Genomic DNA, 20,809 nt, shown 5'->3' with positions numbered 1-20,809 from the left:
GCCGAGGAGCTGGAGCCGGTTCTCCCTGGTGACCAATCGTTTTGTCTACACAAGCTGCACATGCAGGTCGAAGACACAGCTTATAGGACACTGATGGCAAGTTATACTAAGAATGACTCTTCGGCAGTAGCTATATGCACTGTGTGAACGGCTTCCTGCTTTTGCACTGAGGACGCCTTTCCCTGATATCAGCCAGCTAGGGACGGCAGTATATAATACTGAGATTTGTAACTTGGGCCTGGTTTATACTCGACACTTGCAACGTGTTTGCTTACGCATCATGGCCACAATATTCATGGTTGTAAAGTACTCTGTGTACATTCCATGAGTTGTTTGTGCACCTATGCGTGGAACTACCGCGAAATGCACACATGGTGCAGCACCACCATCATCGTGCCAACTGTATAGTTTGGTGGAGGAGGGATAATGGTATGGGATTGTTTCTCAGGGGTTGGACTTGGCCCTGTAATTCCTGTGAAAGGAACTCTTAATGCTTCAGCAAACCAAGATGTTTTAGACAATTCTATACTTCCAATTTTGTGGGAACAGTTTGGGGAAGGCCCTTTTCTGTTCCAGCATGACTGTGCCCCAGTGCGCAAAGCAAGGTCCATAAATACATAGTTGGGTGAGTTTGGTGTGGAAGAACTTGACTGGCCTGCACAGAGCACTGACCTCAACCCCACTGAACATCTATGGAATGAACTGGAACAGAGATTGCAAGCCAGATCTTCACAAGCAAGGTCCATAAAGACATGGTTGGGTGAGTTTGGTGTGGAAGACCTTCACTGGCCCGACACAGAGCCCTGACCTCAACCCCACTGAACATCTAAGGAATGAACTGGAACAGAGATTGCAAGCCAGACCTTCACATCCAACATTACAGTGTCTGACCTCACAAATGCTCTTCTGGATGAATGGGCAAAATTCCCTCAGACACATAGCAAAATCTTGTGGGAAGCCTCCCCAGAAGAGTGGAGGCGGGACCAGCTCCATATTGATACCTATTGATTTAGAGTGGGATGTCATAAAAGTTCCTATAGGCATAATGGCTAAGTGTCCCAATACTTTTCTCCAAAGAGTATAGCTCATGGAGGTAGCGAGTGAAAAACATTTCAGGCTACAACCTCATACATACAAAAGTGAGACTAGAAACGAAGGAGCTGACCAAGATGATTTCTCACACTGCCCCTAGTGGACATAACTTTTAATCCTCCAGATTGATGTAAACTACACGCGGAGATATGAGTTGCATCGCGACAGTGTGTCAAAGCATGCAAGTGTCAAGTATAAACCAGCCCTTTGGGTGCTTCAGTAAGGTCCAGGTCTAGGATTGTGTGGATGTAGGAAGTTCCTCAGAACTAGTAGCTTAATTGGATGCTGATTTCTGCATGAGGGCAGGTTATGTCACACGTGACCAGGAGGGTGGTCTCACATTTGACCATGACCATGTAGACGTCGATGGTGCAGATGGGCGGCTGGGGCAGCCGCTCTCCCTTCTCCAGCAGGTCTGGGATCTCACGGGTGGGGATTCCGTCATAGGGCCTGCCCCCGAACGTCATCAGCTCCCAGATGGTCACTCCTATGGAAGCAAAAACAGAAAACACCATGACTGCCACGTCAGTTTAAAGAAAGAGGCATGCACCACACTGGCTATGCATTCATGTAACCTTCAAAATAATATAAATAAATATATACAGGCATAAAAGATCATAAAGCAGAATTGAATATTTTTGTATCTGTTTCTCACGGCTGACAGCAATCACGGGTCAGGTGATCCAGCTGGGCAGGTATTGATTGGCATGCTGCTGTCATGTGATTAGCTCACCGTAGCTCCACACGTCGCTCTGGTGTGTGAACTTCCTGTAGTGAATGCACTCCAGAGCCATCCACTTTATGGGCATCTATGGGACAAGAGCACCGTGGCATGACACAGCAGCATCTGAGTGAACAAAGCCGGATCGCCGCGGCTGAACCTGAACACAGTGGAGGTGTCTGAAATACGGCCTAGTGACACGAACTCACCTTGCATTTGAGAGGATGCAAAGTCCAGGGCATTTCGCGAAAAATACCCTGGAACTTAACACTAGTGCAGAATTAATCTTTACCTGCGGAGCAAGGCCATGCATAATTGACTGTGCTCACTGTTACCATCAGGCTCGTCAGCGCCCCCGTTTACTCTGGTGCAAATGCAGTACTGCATTCCTCAGCTCTTCCCCTGTCATTACTGTATGTGCAAAGGTTTCCACCGAAAAATATACGGCTCTGGAAAAAATTAGGAGACCACAACAAAATTTTTAGTTTTACTAATTTCTCAATTTATGGGTACGCTTCTGTATAAAATATACATTTTTTAGTGAACGTCAACCTGGCTCTTCCCTGCTTCTCATTAATGAAGAGCTTCTTCCTGGCTTTATGGGTCTTCAGTCCTGCTTCTAGGAGCCTGTTACGAACTTGTCCTAGCAGAGCACTGCACACCACATAATGTTTCCCATTCATTTTGAAGGTCATTTGATTCTCTGATTCATGAGGCACTGTTGGATAAGTTGACAGTCATCTCTGGCATTAGAAAGCTGCTTCTTCCTTCTATCTGCCTGGTTTTTGGTCGTTACCCGTGTCTCCTGCTTCACCTTGTTTATCTGTATTGATGTATTAAGAATTTTGAGCCTGGAAGCAACCTGCTGCGCAATGCAGCCCTCTGCCAGTAGATCCAATACTAAACCAGGATTTAACGATGCAGATTCTTAAAAAAATACGGCATGGTCTCTTAATTTTTTCCAGAGTTGTATGTAAAAGTACAAGACAGATTGCACAAAGACAAATCTCACTAGTAGTTCGCAAAACACGAAACGGCGCTTCTCTCCTGCACTTTTCGGAGCGAGGAGGCAGTGTGACTGGAGAGCAACACATGGCAGGATCGAGAGGACCGGCCTGGGCGAACCCACAGGATGCTAATAGAGATGCTGCGCGTTTAGCGAAGCGATCATCACCCACGCAGCGCTACGCCTTTGTAAACAAATAATGTTTGTAACATTTGCATTCAAGCTCACGATAGTAAAAAAAAAAAAAAAAAAAAAGTCAATAGAGGTTTGGCTGAGAAGTTAAGCTTTCATATTTATGCATCTGTGCGCAGTTTGGGCTGAGCCTCGCTCAGATCAGGACCCCTCGCAGGGTGGGAGCTCACTGGCCCCTTGCTCATTAGCCATTCAGCCCCAGTCTCCCGGTGAATACGTAATGCGTATTTTAATCCCGCTGATGGATTTTTAAAGGGGTGATAAGATTCTGAAGTATGTGGAGGCGCCGGCTCTTAGGCAGACGAGCACGCACCAGAGCGTAAGAGGAAGCTGGCGAATAAAGGGGAAAAAATGGTGAAGAGCAGAACTAGGGACCCGCTCGATACCAGACAGAACATCCGCGTTCCAGCAGGCCGCCAGCAGTACAGCAAGTAATATGACTCTCTCTACGCTACGGGCACCGCTAAATTATAATTTATTGCAAACTCCGCGGGAAAGTCTAAGTTTACGTCTTATTGCATTTGCAGCTCAACAGCGCCCCCTTCATTGCTAATTGGGCAAGTACGTAAAATCGGCAGTCATGTTTGACTGACAGTGTAGGGATGGAATTGTATCAAGCCTACATTGACCACCTGGCAGCTAATCGTCCCCCCACGGAGCGCTCACCTTGCCGCCATCCGCATTGTACTCCTTCTCGTCGGCGTCCAGGAGACGCGCCAGTCCGAAGTCGGTGATCTTGATGTGGTTGGGCGACTTGACCAGCACGTTGCGGGCGGCCAGGTCCCTGTGCACCAGCCGTCGCTCCTCAAGGTACATCATGCCCTGTCGATGACAGCAGCCATGACGTCAAGTGGCCTGTCACTATCGTCAGCCATCAACATTAGCGTACGCTAACCGACACGGGTAGTACTCCAGAATGTGGGTAGTTTGTACTTAAGGAGTTAAAATTCATCTTAAAAAAAATTGTTATTGATGCCAACAGGGTGATCTTGTTTGAACTTAACTTCAGTACCCAACAGTATACGTGCATAAAACTGTAAAAAAAAAAAAGGCTTTTCATCTCATAAACAATGAACTGAACAATACGGACATCTCTTTAGCTAACTGCGCCTGCCATGTGACTACGACAATAACCATAACAAACCAGACAGTGACATATTGTGACACAGATAATTAGCAGCTTGCCTGCCAACATAACAGAGCTTGTTCAGTGCAAGAGTTTGCTATAGGAGCTGTCATACCCTCCCCCCCCCCGCCCCAGAGTCAAGACAACTGTCTGAATGGCATCTCATTCCAGAGGACTTCAGTTAGACAAGCTAATTGTACTTCTTTGTGTCGTGTTTAGCAGTTTAAAAAAAGTTAAAAGTGAGTTTCAGCTGCTGCCATTTTCCCCACCTGATACAAGCACCTCCTGCTGCAGAAAGAGGATGTGAGGATTTTTAAAGGGGAAGTAGCATCTACAAAAACCATGGAAAACTCTGATGAGCTGTTAATCGAGACCAAGACATCAGCCTTACAAGGAGTCATAGTCAGTTGGACCATTTACATTTACAATGACGTGAATTACTTTTGCCCTGTGTGAGTTGTATGGATGTCATTATAACCTGTGAGGAAATCAGTGTTATTTCGATGGAATCTAAAATGACAGTCTACTGTATATCATAACTTTCACATTCAAATTTCTACAAGGTCCATAAGAACTGCCTTCATAAACTGCAAATTTGTTGGAAGCTATGAAGTAAATTGTTGTGATGTTTGGTTTTAAAAAAAAATACAAAAATCAATATTGTTTTCAGTCCTCAATGAGACAAACACAAAGATAATTATGAATTTCTGAGGGGCTTAATGGGACTTTGGGAACAGCTGCGGAAGGAAATGTTTGTGACCAACTTGAATGAGATTTTTATCAAACTAATGAAGAGGAGGACTGAATTGGATGAATTCCCTCGTACTTTAAATGAATGGGGCTTTTTCTTGCTGTTTGGGCTGAGTCACAACCTCAACTGCTCTCTGGAAGAGGGGAACATTTCCCCAGCGACAAATCTCAACTAACGATTGTGCAGTGGGAGAAAATGGAATGTTCAATTGATTTAAGCGGCGCGAAGGCGTCTTGCCCCTTTTGTCGGATTACTCGGAAACATCCGAGTGCCCTTTGACCCCGGAATGGATTCAGAATCTTAAAGCGGCTGTTGGCGAAACTGAATGGAAACTCTGCACGTTTTGGGAAGTAGGTGAAATGGAGGAAGAGGGGGAGAGAAAAGGGGGAAAATAAACAGAGGACTGGACTGGAGCGAATCAGGGCGTTTTAGCCTCCTTCCAGAGCGGCAAAGGCTCAGGGAGTCGCTTGATAGCCTTAGGTCATCGATTCGAAAACCTCAGAGAACAACGGGCCCTTAAAGTGCCGTGCTGCCACCGGTGGTCCGAGACCGGAATCCCTGGCTGTGTGGGAACTGGCACTGACCGGATCCAGCCCCACAATCAATGGGGACGACTGGGCAGCTGTGCTCAATTTGGAGCTTTGGCACCCATGTTAATGGGATTGCACCAGTGCATATCTTGCGATTCGAGCGGACGATGGCACACACACGCTGATTTGGGTTAAACAAAAAGGGAGAGATGAATGAAATGTTTAAAAGGCTTACCAAGAGAGATGGGATAAGAAGTCAGGCTGATTTAGGGCGGAACAAATTGGAATGAGAGCAAAAGAGCCAGAATTACAACGACAATACTATAATTACACAAGGCTCACACTGCAAAAGGAGGCCCTAGGGTCAGCATTGCATTCAATCCCATAGCTGGTGCTTTTCTTTGCAGTTTTTTTTTCCCTTTATTCATACAACTCGGTATTTTATTGGAGCAATTCAGGTTAAACACCACTCTGGAAGATACTACGCCTAGGGTTTGGAACATGCAGCTTACAAATCCGTGGCCCTTACAACCAGGCTGGGAAAAAAAATCTACTTTTCTAAGAGGAACCAGCAGGGGGCAGTTTTGCTGGGGCGAGCCCCATCTCACCAGGCGGCTATTGGCACCAAGCTCAGGTACATGTTCACATTGTTTTATAACCGCAATGGGAACCAAATGTCAAACTGTGGACCCCTTTCACCACTCGAGTGCAGCATGCAGATGCCACGAAACACCTGACCTTCCAGCAAAACCTCTGTTTTGCAGCTTCAGATAGTCCGTGCTATGCCTGCCGACTTCCTTAGGATTTAACACTTCCTTAGGCATGGAGACCAAAAAGCAACAGCAAAGTTTTCAGTAGACAGTACACTACCATGAAGGACATGTGTTGTTGTTCCACTCCCAGCCTACAGGGGTCACTGTAATTTTGCTGCTGTAGGTCCTTATATTCAAGCCTTGTGTGTTCTGAATAACATAGAATAGACTCTGGGACACCTATTCTGAAAAGGATGAATTCAAAAAATGCCACTGTGTTTGGCCGGGTATGCTAATGAACACTGCCAGTATCCCAGCATGCCTCTTACTTCAGCCATGAACAGAAACACCTACTTACCCTTCCTTTAGGATAAAAATATATATATTTTTTATTAAATCTTGTTAAGAGCACCTTGCAATCTCAAGAGGTATGCACATAAGTTGTTTACTGCCAGCCTACAGGGGTCACTGTAATTTTACCACATGCTAAATCCTTATTTACAAGCTTGTTTGTATTGAATAATGTGAACAAGATCCTTGGACACCTAAGTGGACAATTTCAAAATAGTGCCACTGACTGTGTTTGGGGGGTATGCTTGGAGAAGGTAGCCTGTAATGGAACGGAGATGTGTTGTGTTTGTAGGTGTGTGGGTGCTTGAGGATGTGATGCAGTGTCATGCGGTGGAACGCGTGACGAGTCCGTGCGGAATCTCGCTCCCTGCACCGTCGGCGAAACGGCGCTATGTAATTTTTGAAATTTTCAAGACAATTAAGCAGGGAGAAAATTGATAGCTTGCCATCTAGTGAATGTTAATTATGAAAAACAGTGATAAGAAAAAGGGGAGAGCCAGGCAGAATTTCGACCGACTGTGCGGACGGTGTTTCGGATGGGGCCCATGTGGCGGAGGCAGGCATACTGGACAGGACAGAGGAGAGCCAGGTTCAGAGTATAATTTTGATATACTTCACAAGTTGGCGCCGTCTTGGCTAATCAATACGGACAGGAATAATAAAGACTGGGTGTGCGTTGGCTGTCAGGACGACCTGCTTCCAGTCGATGGCGAGTCAGTCCTACAACAGACAATCATCGGCGTGCTTTGACACGCTCCGAGAGCACCAGGGTAATTTACCTCTATGTATCAGCGGAGTAGACAAAAGCTGACTCAACGGGATTGTGTTAAAATGCTTTTTTTTCGGCCCGTCTAGAGGCATTTCGCCGGCCCAGACAAATGTTACAATAAATCGATGGTGCAGTCGCCTGGCAGCCCGCGGCTCCAATTCCAACGTGCCCCTGGAGAGCCATCCGTCACTGGCCTTCGGAGGGGCCACGGCGTGGGCGCCGTCGCTCTCTGGCGAGCAGCTGCCAGGCGCTCGCCCTCCCGCTTTCATTTCTTGGGGGGGCGCCATCCCTCAGCGTTGTGAGGTGCTTTGGGAGAGAAACACGATCCCAGCATCCTGCTTCTGGTGTAAGCAATTAAAGAAAAATCAGGCAAAGTGAGGCCCACCTTCTGAAGCCATTTCTATTTATTGAGGTGGGGGGGATGCCCATGGGGGGGGGGGGTGGTGCCCGGCAACCGGCCAGCTTGGCCCCACCCATTCATCTGCCCCTGGTTTGTCACTCACAGGCAGTAGCAGGCGAGTATGCACGCGGCCTGCGCCTAACCAGTTCCATCTGAGAGCTGAGAGCACACTAAACACTCTTCTCCCTGGCTGCAGCTTGCTTTGGCCCCCCGCCAACACAATTACAAAGGGAGAAGACACAGGGCCTATCTTACACTGCTGGAAGTGTATTTAAAACAGATTACTTCTGGAGACTGGGCAGCCGATCAATAGAGATGTTGATTACAATAAGCCACATGGAGCCGGCGATGCACAATGTTTATCCTCAACTTTTACTTAAAAATAATTAGAAATCTATAACAAATATAGTAAATTTATGTATACTTTGTTCTGAGGTGATTAAATGCAACTTACGAGAGACTTACGGGGTGTTTGGGCTGAAGTAAATCTGTGAGCGGGGTAACCAAGTCGCAGAGACATATGAGAGGCAGGGCCGCCCGCTACTGGCATAGAACCCAACCTCTCTGTCGCATTCTTGGTGCCTCGCTTCCCGGCCCTGTGAGAAGGCTGGGGGGGGGGGGGGGGAGTTAGCAATCTCTGAGTGCCAAACCAGCCTCACCCCCCGGTTGATAACTTTTACCCACAGCTTGGGGGTGGGGGGTGTTGAGCCACATGGGCTTCGACCGCCAGTGAGCAGAGCGTTTATGAAATGCACACCTGCAGCTCCAGCTCTTATTGGCCCTCGTCATATGTTCTCCAACAAGGCTGTACTGCCTTCATCTAGGTGCACAGCACACAGAAACATAGCTTTGCACGCCAGTAAATTACTGTACATGATCTCTAACGAAGCACTTCTCCCCAAAGCTGATACTGCGAAAAGTACATTATCTAAAGATCTTCAATGATCTGATACAACCTTTGTCCATCTGCACTGAGATCATTTAATGCTTACGCTTACACAACATGCAAGCAAATATAGAATCTGCCAGATTAAAACACTACACTACACATACACAGGAAAAAATCAGACGGTATTGATTTGACATTGGTAACTTTTCAGAGGTTTCAAAATATCCCAGTATCTGGAGAGTATACGCGAATAAATTACAAATTCCTGTTGCTGTATTCAGTGACACATCTCTGTGCCCCCCCAGTCATAAGGTCACACATACACAGACGGGGGCTATTATTGGGTAAAAGCCAGCCAGTTCAGTCAGTGACAGCACTATGTCTTCAGACCACGCTATTTAAAGCAGGTATGCAGGCACCCAGGGATTCAGAGGGAGAACAGGCGAGGGAAAAGATCTGAGCGACTTCGAATGTAGCGCGGTGACTGTCGCCCCGTGTGCTGGAATGAGTCTTTTATAAACAGCGCCCCCTGCTGGGGTGCTCATGGACTGCAGTGTCTGGGGTGCACGGAGGAATGGCTTGTCAACTAAAAAACATCCGGTCTCTGGCACTTCTGTGGTCGGTTAATCATAAAGGCCAACGGAGTCTGATGGGGAAGCAGATGGGCTACAGTCAGACAGGCCAAGTACCGAAAAGTCCATAAAGATGCAGGTTGCTACGGTCACCTCGCCAAACCCTGTCGCAAAAAGGGCACAGCAGCCGCTGACCGGAGTGGCTCTCCTCCCTGTTGAATAAAACGGGAAATGCCAAAGGACTGAGAACAATGTGCCGGGTTTATGTTTCCTAGAGGAGCAGGATATAGAAGAAACACTCCATAGTTCCATGCTGCTGTGCCTGACTGTGACAGGGGGGTGCAGCGATGATGTATTTTCATGGCACATGTTGAATAGTCGGACATCGATGATGATGCATTCCATGCATCCTTTCCTGGCACCAACGCATCCATAAACAAATGGCTTCTTTCAGGAGACTCCAATAAGCCAGTCATGTCCAGGTATTAGTTCCTGGGAACACGGCCTGGCTAGTTACCGGTGGCTGAATCCAGATGAGCATCTGTGGGATGAGATGGAACAAGCTTCTCGGTGTAGAGATCTGCCATCGGCTAATTTGCTAATTTATCTTTGAGAAACGTCCCTGTGGCGTGCTTTCAACACCATACTGAGTCCATGCCCCAGTGATCTCAGGCTGGGTGTGATCCAGGGCATCAAGCAGCGGGTGGTACTGGTTAAAGACCTGATCTCAAACCCAAAACCTTCCGGTTTTGTGTGCCAAAAAGACCTTATATTTTGGGTAAATAACGAATGTCATTTTCGAGAAGAAATAATAAATCTAGGTATAACATCTATATGTTTATTTAATCTGTCTGTCCATCCATCCATCCATCCATCCATCATCAATCTGTACGGGAGAGAGTTTTGGCCACTGAAGTTGTGAAGTTCTTGTGTATCATTTCATAAAAAAAAATCTATTTAATGTGACAGTAAATGCGGTGCATCCACTCACATGTGGGATTGTGAACATGTGGGATTAGTGCTTTTCCCTGCCCTAGTTAGTTCCCTTTTGCTACACCCGATCTATGCATTAATTTGGGTAAATTAGCCCCCCCCCCTTCATTCCTTGGTCACAGCAGAGTCAGAGCTCCCATTGTGGCCTGTTAGAACAATATCACACCTGTCTCACGGAGGGCTGTATTATGAGGACCAGGACAACAGCTCAAGCTGTCTCTGTCTGATGGCTAGGGCCTAATTAAAATGAAAGCAGTGTATTTTAAAAAGCCGGAGATGGGAACGTCTATTTATAAGGTTTGTGTAAAACATACAACGATGTCAGTGAGCTGGGGGGGGGGTTAGGGTTAGGGTTAGGAAACGTCCTAATGATAGAATTAGAAAGAGAGAAAGCTAACGAGGAAAAAAAAGATTGCAGAGGTGTTGTGGGGGGGGGTATTAGATGTCCAACACCAAGGGATAAACATTTACAATATGACTCAGCCAGGACCAGATTGCCAGGCTGAGTAATCCGCTCATTAAGCTCCTTTCTTGGCCATAGTTGCAGCCACATTACGGAAATTCTTTCAGACTGAAATAAAGCGATTATTTTGATAAAATCACAGAGGATCGCTTGTTTATCGCATTCTAACAATTGGGAAACGCATCACAGGTTCCACAGCACTGCACATGGAGATGCAAATTGATAACGCATTAATAAGTGCGGCTGCGGCGGAGCGGACTGTCAACGCTGCTCTGCGGACCAAATCGGAGACTTCAAATCACTCACGAGATGAGCCCTGAATCAAAATCGCTGCCGGGGATGGGGGGGGGGGGGGGGCAGACATCATGTCAGTAACCAAATCGGAGAAGAGAAATCTGTGGTAACTGCAGCCTCATATGCAGTCCACACAAGCCACCCACTGAGGCTGCCGTAGGGAACCTTACAGTGTGCTCTGCAAGTTAGGGAGGATCATCGGCATTCCAGGGCCTCACAAACCACATGACACCAAAACATTGAGCTGACACACAGGACTGTGGATGAGCCACCCATGGGTACTGGTCCAATGGCCCTAAAACGTGCCAATACGAGGTTTGAGGGGAGTCTATTGCTGTAGCCCTGAGCCAAGTAATTACCATGAATTGCTCTGTTAACATATGCTGGAGTAAAAACCACAAGTCGTTTTCAATATTCTGAATGCTGAAGAGCTGACTGTCAGCTTACTAGCAGCGAGACGCTTTATAAACGGTCAGCTTCAAGCGGCTGAACATATAGCATGTGATGGCGGAGGGTTTAAGTGGGCGTGGGGCGGGCACCCGGGGCGGGCACCGGGGCGGAGCTTTGGCCCAATCGTGTCATTAGCAGGTGGCGTGCAGGACGGGCAGCGAGTGAGGGGCAGGTTGAGGGGCTTCTGCCAACAGCCCTGGAGAAACAATAACACAGCGACCACAATGCGTCTCCAGGAGATGTGACACGGTCAGCTGGCATGGGGCGTGGGCTCTATGCCATGGTGGGTAATTTGTTTTGGAGTTTCTACGGTAGGGTGTGCGAGAGAGAGCGAGAGAGAGAGAGAGAGAGAGAGAGAGAGAGAGAGAGAGAATAACAGCACATTTGGGTTCAAGCTTGTGGCATGCTGCAGAGTCCCTGCATGACTCATAATCTACCGATGGTGGGGAGAGGGTCGGGGTACATGAGCGATGAGGTGTAATTTGTGCGGACGCCAGCCTGTCCGTCACGTTCCAGGGCCAACTCAGCATGGTGTGGAGAAGGAAAACATCAACGGAACGCACAACCCAACCCAAGAGATGGAGGGCAGGGGCGGGTAGGCTTATTCTGGTACGGAGAGAAAGGTACAAATCACAAATACTTCAAAACTCTAAGACTGGATTCATGCTGAACAGACTATATACTGTGTAAGGGCCTTTTAAAAAGCAATGCAAATGTTTCAAACCCTGGGAGAGATGGACACCCCCGCCTTACAGTCTGGGGTGGGAGGGACTCTTGGACGCCTTGACCCATGGAATAAGGCGACCCGTGACCTTGTCCTAGAGGACAAGCCTTGGCCTTGGCACAGCCAAAGAGTACCAGATGGACCTGATAATGCTTTGGCAGGGAGGGGGGGCGTGACCTGCCTCCACCTCCTCCAGGTGAAGCCCCGAACGTCTCTGTCGCACGTTGCGGGGAGGATCGCCTAATTATCGGCACTGTGGGGAGCGAGAAGCCTGGGGTGGTGGAGCTGGTGGTGCCGGCGATGGTGGATGGGGGTCAATCTGCCTCCTTCCAGTCCCCACAAGCGCAGGATTCTGGCTGCCAGTCCAATGTGACCTACATTGTGCGGAAAGGTTAGATCTTCCTCACAAGCCACAGATTTACCCTGGATATCATCAGATTCCTTCATATCAACAAGAGCTCATCTTGTATTTTCCTCCTAAGCAGGCACCTTCCGCTTCTCTTTTTAATTACACCTCCTACGCGCTCACAAAGCGGGACCTCGCTTCTCTGTGCTGTACCGTCGTCGACGAAATGTTATAAATGAAACGGTTACACCGTGAGCCCGCCATCAGACGCGACTCAAAATAATTTGCGTTTCCCCGTAATTCCGAAGAAGGAACCCGGAGAAGCCGATCAAAGGCATTGGGGCTCCTTAAATGCCGAAGCACGAGATGGAGACGCAGAGATGTACAGGGCGCTAGTTGATAGGAGGGTCACTAGCAATCACGGATTCCAGGCTCGCCCTGGCTCTGCGAAGTATACCAGAGATATATTTGATGCACTCTTAACAGACAAGACTCTGTTGAATGCATCTATAGGAATCAAACACCTTTAATCTATGCAGAAGTCCAGCACTCTCCAGCGCAGTCCTTCCTTAACTAGATATGTATAATGATAGCTTTATAAATGCATAGTCCCAGACACGCATACACATAAACACCAATCTGTGGTTCAGAGGCTCAATAGAAACCATCTCAGTAAAAAACAGCTTCAGTCCCTCCGTAAACGATTCTGTCCGAGCAGCAATTCTGCAGCATTTCCGGTGTTGTGATGCACCTGCTTTTATTCTCGTGTGAGCGGCGTAAATGGGTGAGTGCGGAGAACCCGCACACACACTGCCGGGCGCCACGCTGAGCCAAACCTTCTGTCTCAGACGCTTTTATGTCTCTCCGTCCCTTGCTGGCTACACTTTCTCTTCATTTACAGCCACCACCCCACCCCCCCCCCGCTACCGGCTCTCCCATGACCCCCCTGGGGATTGCGAGCTGTAATGAGTGCTAACTCCAGCCGTGTGGCATCCGGTCAGCCGGGGAGGGGGGCTGTAAACTGTAACCCCCTTACAAACACACCGGGGGGCAGGGGGCTCCCTGTCTGACTGGGCACACCCCAGAACAGTACGCCCCATGAGGAAACGCTGCTGTGGCTGGCCCCACAATGGCCCCCCTCTCGGTGTACCCCCTGCGAATCAGCACCGCTCCTATTGCCCATGCAGTCAGCATGACGACTGCTGCATTTGGCATGCCGGCGTTAATAAACACGCAGCACTGCAGCGCGGGGGCTCACCCAGACACGATTAAAGGGAATACTGTGAGAATACCGAGTCCCGATGCCAAACCTCCTTCAAAATATATATAAATAAATAAATACAATCACGCCCCAGGTAAACTTGACTTACCCCCTGATCTTTTCAATAGCTACAAAGTAGGTTTAGGGGATACAGTAAAACAGCTGGTTAGGACAGAGAGGAACACTATGGATATATGTACATATATATTATACATATATATACAGTATATCATTCTATACACACCCACACACACACACACACATATAAATAAATAAATATATATATATATATTTATTTTCTTTGCATGAAATGCACATTTACAGTGAAGAACGCTGCATACATATTCACAGGTTATGCATGCCTAATAGAATTACCGATTCATCTGAACAATGTGCACGAGCATTGTGGGAAGGCGGGAGTGCCTGCAGGAAATCCACATAGACACAGAGACACAAATACACACACACACGCACACACACGCACGCACGCACACGCGCATGCCCGCGGGCGCATGCACAGAGCCCCGCAGCCGCGAGGTGACATCGCTCCAGGCCCAGACTCTCTTCTGTCCTTGATTTCCTGTAGTGCTACATAATGTTTCCTAAGGGCACAGGAAAAATCATCCACAAAACAGTTTTGTGAGCTTCCCTTTGCCACACAGCACCCCATTCACGCAGCATGTTTTCCTCCATCTTCTCCTTTTAGTGTATTAAAACACACTGCTAACTGGTGCTGGGGGGGGGGGGGGGGGACGAATAGGGGGACTTCCCCTCAGCTCCATTAGGTGCTGACATTTGTCTGGCGTGGCTACGATCGTCACTGGCCAGGTTTCCACCCCACCGCCTGCAGCTCCAGGACTGAAAAATGTCACGGTGGGGGGGCGACGTAAATGTCAAAAAAACAAACATGGCTTTTTGCGTCACCCTCCCGCAACAGAATACATAAAACACAAAGACGCTTCCTCTAATTGGCCACGACACCGGAGAAACCGTCCCGGGGGAAATCATTGATGGAGTCGCCCGCCCCCCCCCCCAAATTCATGGCCACGTGTGGCGAGTTTGTCTGAGTCGTCATCCCCGATCTCCGAAGGCCATGCCACAAACGTCTGCTTTCATTTCCATCTCCGCCGCCGCTGGTGTTTTGGGTCACGGCGGTCCCTCCCAGCGTTCGCCGTTCAGCTGGGGTCGACGCCGTTAAAAGTTCTGTCTATCGGGGGGGCGATTTTGACATCTGATAATCGAAAATGAAGGGAGCCCCGGCCACCCCCCCCACCCCCCCCACTGGTTCATTTATAAATTGGATGATGGACCGCAAACGGGCCTCTAGACAGCGCCCGCATCCGCTTGGCCGTCTGCTTAACCGTTTGAAGGTTTCACACCCGGACAGCTATCTCTCCTGGGGCAGCGGTTCTGAGAGCAACCGCTTCCTCTTTCTCGCAGGCATCGCTGCTGAGCAGAATGTCTAACAAGCTTAAAGCTTATCGACTTTCCCTGGCACCGTTCCATTCCTTACAGCTAGGACGAGAACCTGCAACCTACTGATCCGAAGGTTCACTTGCAACCCTTTAAACATCTTGGCTGGAAGTGCCGTCATTACAGCTTAGACCCACTGCCAAATTTTCTCCTCATAAAACAAAAACTCGCCGTTTTTTAACTTATACCTCTCTGAGGTTAACTTTTGGTTTCTTCTCCTCATCCGCTTTCAGTTTTTATCTTTCCAAGTTCAGAAATCATATCGCGTTACCCGCTCCGTCTGCCATGATGCTGTTCCTATATTTGCCCTAAATCTACTTCTTAAATCTGCTACATAAAAATAATTAGATTTTCAGTAAAAGTAGAAAGAGAAGGAGGGGCTTTCGAGTACAATGGAACTGCCAGCGAAACGAAACAAAATCACAAAGGAAAGGCCCGGGCTAACCTCCCCACTGGCTAAAAGCTGTTTGTTATACGTTTGCGGAGAGGCTTGAAGAAGCCCCTAAGAGTGCTGCGATGACCCGCTGCACCATGGGCACCTCTGGGACCATGAGAGATTTTCTTCACCCTGCAGTTCTTTAACCTAAGAGATGGTAAAACAGAGCAACTGGCTAACTGAATTATGACTCATGACTTCCCATAAAGAGAATAAGAGCCATGCCTTAACCCCTTCCTCAAACTGTAATTGCTCCAAGCAAAATATGATGATTTCATAGAAATACAAAACAGTGTAGCACTGCAAACCATGTTCTTCATAGACTGTTATGTACGGCAGCAACGTGTTAATGGCAAAATATCAGTATTATCGGTTATGAAGGTGGTTGAATAGAGATTGACCAATGAAACTGGGCTGGTGTGTGTGTGTGTGTGTGTGGGGGGGGGGGGGGTTTGGGATGGGAGTCATGGGCCTGAGGGTGATTATGTTCGCTAAGCAAGAGGGTCCCTACCTGAGGCTGCATGAGGCTTTCCAAAATAGCATAAGCTTTATCAGCTATTGTCTTTTGAGACTAAATACAAACGAAATACAGTGGAAAAACAGAATATAACTAATGACGGTGCATTGTACCATTGCCCAATTCACACACTAATCAGTTACCACACCTTTTTATTTGGATTGGAATATGATAAACACCCTCAGGCATGTGGAACACATGAAGTCACCTTCTTTTGGACGTTCTTCTAGATTATTCTTACTGCAAATCCTATTTGCCATGGAAGTTTTTGACGTTCATAGTGGGGTAAGCAATTGTCCGTCACTTCCGCCTTTCTCTGAGTCACTCTGAGCGCCTCGTCAGATCACGGTGGTCCTCAGAGGTAGGACATCAGCGTGGTTTAAGGAAAAGGTGATAAGCAAGTGAGGTGATGGACCACTAGGATTCCCAAGGCTGTCAGCACGCAATTAATTGATGTATCTGCTCGCTAAATCGAGTCCCACGCTCAATTATTTTGTGGAAGAATGATGTAAAGGAGCCAGGACTGGTTCCTTGGATTGCAATTGGCATCGTCTAGGATCCATTGTGCTTGTCTTGTCAATGCCTTTGAGGCACAGAGAAAATGCACAGCCAATTTACTTATAAATACATCTACATTTGGCCAGTTATTATTGGTGAGAGGACAGTAATAGTCATTGTTACTGAATTTGTATACATATATTCTGTGCTGGACCATGATTTAAGGATGAATTATCTCCTCCAAAGCTGTTTGACAGTAGGTCCTCTGCACCCAGAAACCATAAAATGAATGTAAACAGAAGCCAGATCCTCTGCACTAAGGCCTTTCCTGGGAAACGCGGCTGACAAAGCAAGGTGTTTCTGGGAAGCTGCCGCTGTTGCGGGTAGCGCTAGACCCGTCCGGAGCGGCTCTCCAGAACCTCAGTGCTTGATTAATGACAGCCATTACAATTGTGTCCCTTCTGCTCAGACACGCTGCCTGTCACCTTCACCTTGCCAACCTGCATACAGCGAATGGAGCGAGAGGCAGCCGACCAGCTCAATGTAATATCAGTCAGAGGCAGCGGGGGGTACATGTATACCGTTCAGAGGCAATCTTTGATCATGACATCACTTAGACGCAAGTCGTGTCATAGTGAGGCTTTTCAGAGGCAAAAAAAACCCCCCTGAATGACATCATTCTTTTAGAATCTGGTGACATCATTCGGAGACTACAGAGAAGTAATAACATCATTTCAAAGGACGTCTAGCAACAGCGACATCATTCAGAGGCGAATGGTAACTTCATACAGAGGCAGAATCCTAATAAGAGAAAACTTTGTGTTCTTTAGTATAATGACCTGAGCATGTTTACTAGCTTAGGATATTCTGTCCATGCCACTGGCTGCAATCCGAAACTGAAAACAATCCCAAAGCAGGCCCTTCAACAGACTAAAACCCAAATAATGTTACGGTTTTTCTCTAAACAGACCACTACATCTAAACTTTAATACTGGTCTGTTTCTTAGCTGACGTTATGTTGACCTTGTTCTTCTCAGGGACATAAACAAAATACATAATTTTTAATAAGTTATCCTTTGTTTTACAACAGACAACAACTGGATCTGGTGCCATAAATGAGAATGAGTCCATGATGCAATCAGCTCCTATGGTGACTTGTGAATTCCGTGATAGGAATGGCAGTCGGCAGCAGCCTTGGGATTGTACGTGCAAATAGTTGAACGAAAAATAAATGCCAGTTGTGCCCTTGTCCGAGACTTGGCAACAAACTCCCACCCCTTGCCTAGAGGATGTCTTGGAAAGTCCCTGAAACCTGGTCTACCACCTGAGGGGCGGGGGGAAAGCCTCAAGGCGGATGAGTCTTGTCATAAATATTGCACTTTCAAATCAATTTAATATGCAGTTTGCTTCGGTTTGCATGGGCTCCTGGCTATCAGCAGTAATGTTACATGCTATACGATACATACAAATGGAGCGCAGCCCGGTATGCTGTTCACACAATCCAGGGTATTAAGTTTGTCCACTCGTAATTAATAGAGGGAAATTTCTCATTTTCCCCCATATTCTTTGCTGAAGTAAATTGTATTCACAAGTCATACTTACCTGCCATTATAGTAAATGACTGAGGTGTCGCTGCATTGCAGACTGAAATGAATGTTTACTGCATTGCCCAGAAAATAAATGCTTTATTTATCATATCCGTTCCATTATCCATTTCATAATTTATAAGTGTGAAAAGGGCTGTACCGCCACAGAATCACTGATGTGGTTCTTTTGCAGGATTGAGGGCTTAACTGTTGAAGGATTGAGATCAAACACAATCGCGGCGCTTCAGCGGGGCGCTCGCTCTGCTCCCTTCGGGCCTGCGTTTGACCGCTCGCTGTCGTCACTGCGAGCAGCAGGCGTTAGCATCAAGTTTGCATGTTGTGCTAAACTTGTCAGAATTTCACAAAGTTTAGACGTTCCTCAGATTTCAAGCAAGGAAGCAAAACCTTGAAGCATCAAAGGGCATTGCTACTTTCTGCAGCGTTATCCTCAAGCAATAATAAACAACTAGCCTAATCTGCTATCTTTATCTGAAGAGTATAACTGCGCAGAAGGCAATCAAAAGTTCAGATGAAAAGGAATGCAGAGAAACACCAGAAACACTCATAACTTTGGAAAAAACAAAGCTGGTAACACAGGGCTGGTCTTATGCAGCCGATGAGTTACCATTTACCACTAGGACTACCATTTCAGTACCATCTAACACCAAGACCATCTGCTGCCAGTACTGTCCTCCATCACTACCATCTACTGTCAGTACTGTCCAAAATCAGCACCGTCTACTGTCAGTACTGTCCTCCATCAGCACCATCTACTGTCAGTATTGTCCACTATCACTACCATCTGCTGTCAGTACTGTCCAATGTTAGCACCATCTACTGTCAGTACTCTCCACCATCAGCACCATCTACTGTCAGTACTGTCCTCCATCAGCACCATATACTGTCAGTACTGTCCTCCATCAGCACCATCTACTGTCAGTACTGTCCAACATCAGCACCATCTGGTGTCAGTACTGTCCAACATCAGCACTGTCTACTGTCAGTACTGTCCTCCATCAGCACTGTCTACTATCAGTACTGTCCACCATCAGTACCATCTGCTGTCAGTACTGTCCACCATCATTACCATATGCTGTCAGTACTGTCCAACATCAGCACCGTCTACTGTCAGTACTGTCCTCCATCAGTACCATCTGCTGTCAGTACTGTCCACCATCACTACCATCTACTGTCAGTACTATCCAACATCAGCACCATCTATTGTAAGTACTGTCCACCATCAGTACCGTCTACTGTCAGTACTGTCCTCCATCAGTACTATCTAGGCATGTGTGCATTTACATAGTGTGTGTACCTGAGATGGTGCCCCTGGTTGGAGACCAACCTAAAGCACCTTGCACTCTTTGATATGCAACACCCTCACAGTCTTTCACAGCAGGGAGTCCCAGTGTCAAAGCAAACAGCGTGGAGCCGCAGGCTCCTTCTGCAGGAGGCCGCAGGAAGGCAGGAGGTTCCCACCGTGGTCCACACCCAGAGGCCAGACAAGGGCCCACCTCAGCATGAGGCCCTCTTATTCAACAGAGCCAAAAAACACATACTATTGTATGACCAGAACTCATGACAAACAGCAACTGACAGTAAGGTGCAGGTGCTTATTCCTAATACATTAATATATGATGAACAGACCCACTGAATACATTATTTGGATTTCTGTCCTTGCCTGAAAATAAATCATATTTGATGAATTTACACAGTGATCTGCATACAAGATCTACACCTAGTTAAATAAATACCAGACACACACATTATCTATTCAAAACAAGATAACCTGACATGGTGAATGGCCAGCTAATGAATATAGGGTTCATGCTAGCACGTAAAATAATAAAGCAACTGGCAATTTTGCCTTTGGTAGAGATGCTGCTGTCTGATATATTAGTGATGTCTGTGAGCACTACACCTATAAATCAATCACCTGGGGAATGAAACATCTTTTTCAGGTGAAATTTATGGAGATGCAAAATATCAGAAAATGACCATTTAACCAAATACCTCCATGCTATGGAGGAAACGCTACAGATGTTAAGAATCCATAAGCTACTGCTCACGTATACAGGGGGTGGAGAAAATAACAAAAAGACCAGATGAAAACAAGCTCTATTTCTGAAGTAAATAAATCACAATTACAAACACAACTACCAAGCTAAGCCCTATGAGGCTGAATGGCAATTAGCAGTAATTGTGTCAGCTTTAAAAGTGGCCTGACAATCAGGTACCAAAGTAACACGAGGCAGCTAATAGGGTTCCAAAGAGGCTAAATGATTTCAAGGGGGATGTTCTCAGAAGTCAGGAGCGAATACAGCACACGTGGACATGGGGTCGTAAGTCAATGGGGTCGTAAGTCAAAGATAACCGACGGGGAGACACTTTACGGGACGGGTGCTAAAAATTGGTCTCAAGAAAGGACCATGAATCTGAATCAGCACCTTTGTGACCGAGTCTCGGTAAAACTTGCATGTTCCAAGCTTCTCAAAGCAGGAATTTATGGCAGGGCTGCCACTGGAAGCAGTGTAGGTCAATGTATAACCTGCATAACCTGGGGTTAGGGGCACAAACCCCAGAGCGATGGAACAAAGGAGGACCGAGTCATTTGATG

At 47.1% G+C, this 20,809-nt stretch overlaps 2 protein-coding genes across 4 annotated transcripts in view; one reads left to right on the top strand and one right to left on the bottom strand.

Moving 5' to 3' along the window:
* LOC125710089 (fibroin heavy chain-like) overlaps positions 1 to 20,809 on the top strand; it is a 576,413-nt gene that overhangs the window by 147,872 nt on the left and 407,732 nt on the right. The window lies entirely within an intron of this gene.
* LOC125710090 (receptor tyrosine-protein kinase erbB-4-like) overlaps positions 1 to 20,809 on the bottom strand; it is a 226,808-nt gene that overhangs the window by 9,061 nt on the left and 196,938 nt on the right. For all 3 annotated transcript variants that reach the window (XM_048979325.1, XM_048979327.1, XM_048979326.1), the window contains exons 21-23: positions 3,678 to 3,833; positions 1,826 to 1,901; positions 1,433 to 1,579 (exon numbers count right to left, since the gene is read on the bottom strand). In XM_048979325.1, coding sequence (XP_048835282.1) covers positions 1,433 to 1,579; positions 1,826 to 1,901; positions 3,678 to 3,833 — 379 coding nt within the window. The remainder of the gene's footprint in view (positions 1 to 1,432; positions 1,580 to 1,825; positions 1,902 to 3,677; positions 3,834 to 20,809) is intronic.

This window comes from Brienomyrus brachyistius, chromosome 16 (genome assembly GCF_023856365.1).
Source record: "Brienomyrus brachyistius isolate T26 chromosome 16, BBRACH_0.4, whole genome shotgun sequence".
Lineage (NCBI taxonomy): Eukaryota > Metazoa > Chordata > Actinopteri > Osteoglossiformes > Mormyridae > Brienomyrus > Brienomyrus brachyistius.
The sequence above is the reverse complement of the archived record's forward strand: the minus strand, read 5'-3'. Positions and strand labels throughout refer to the sequence as shown.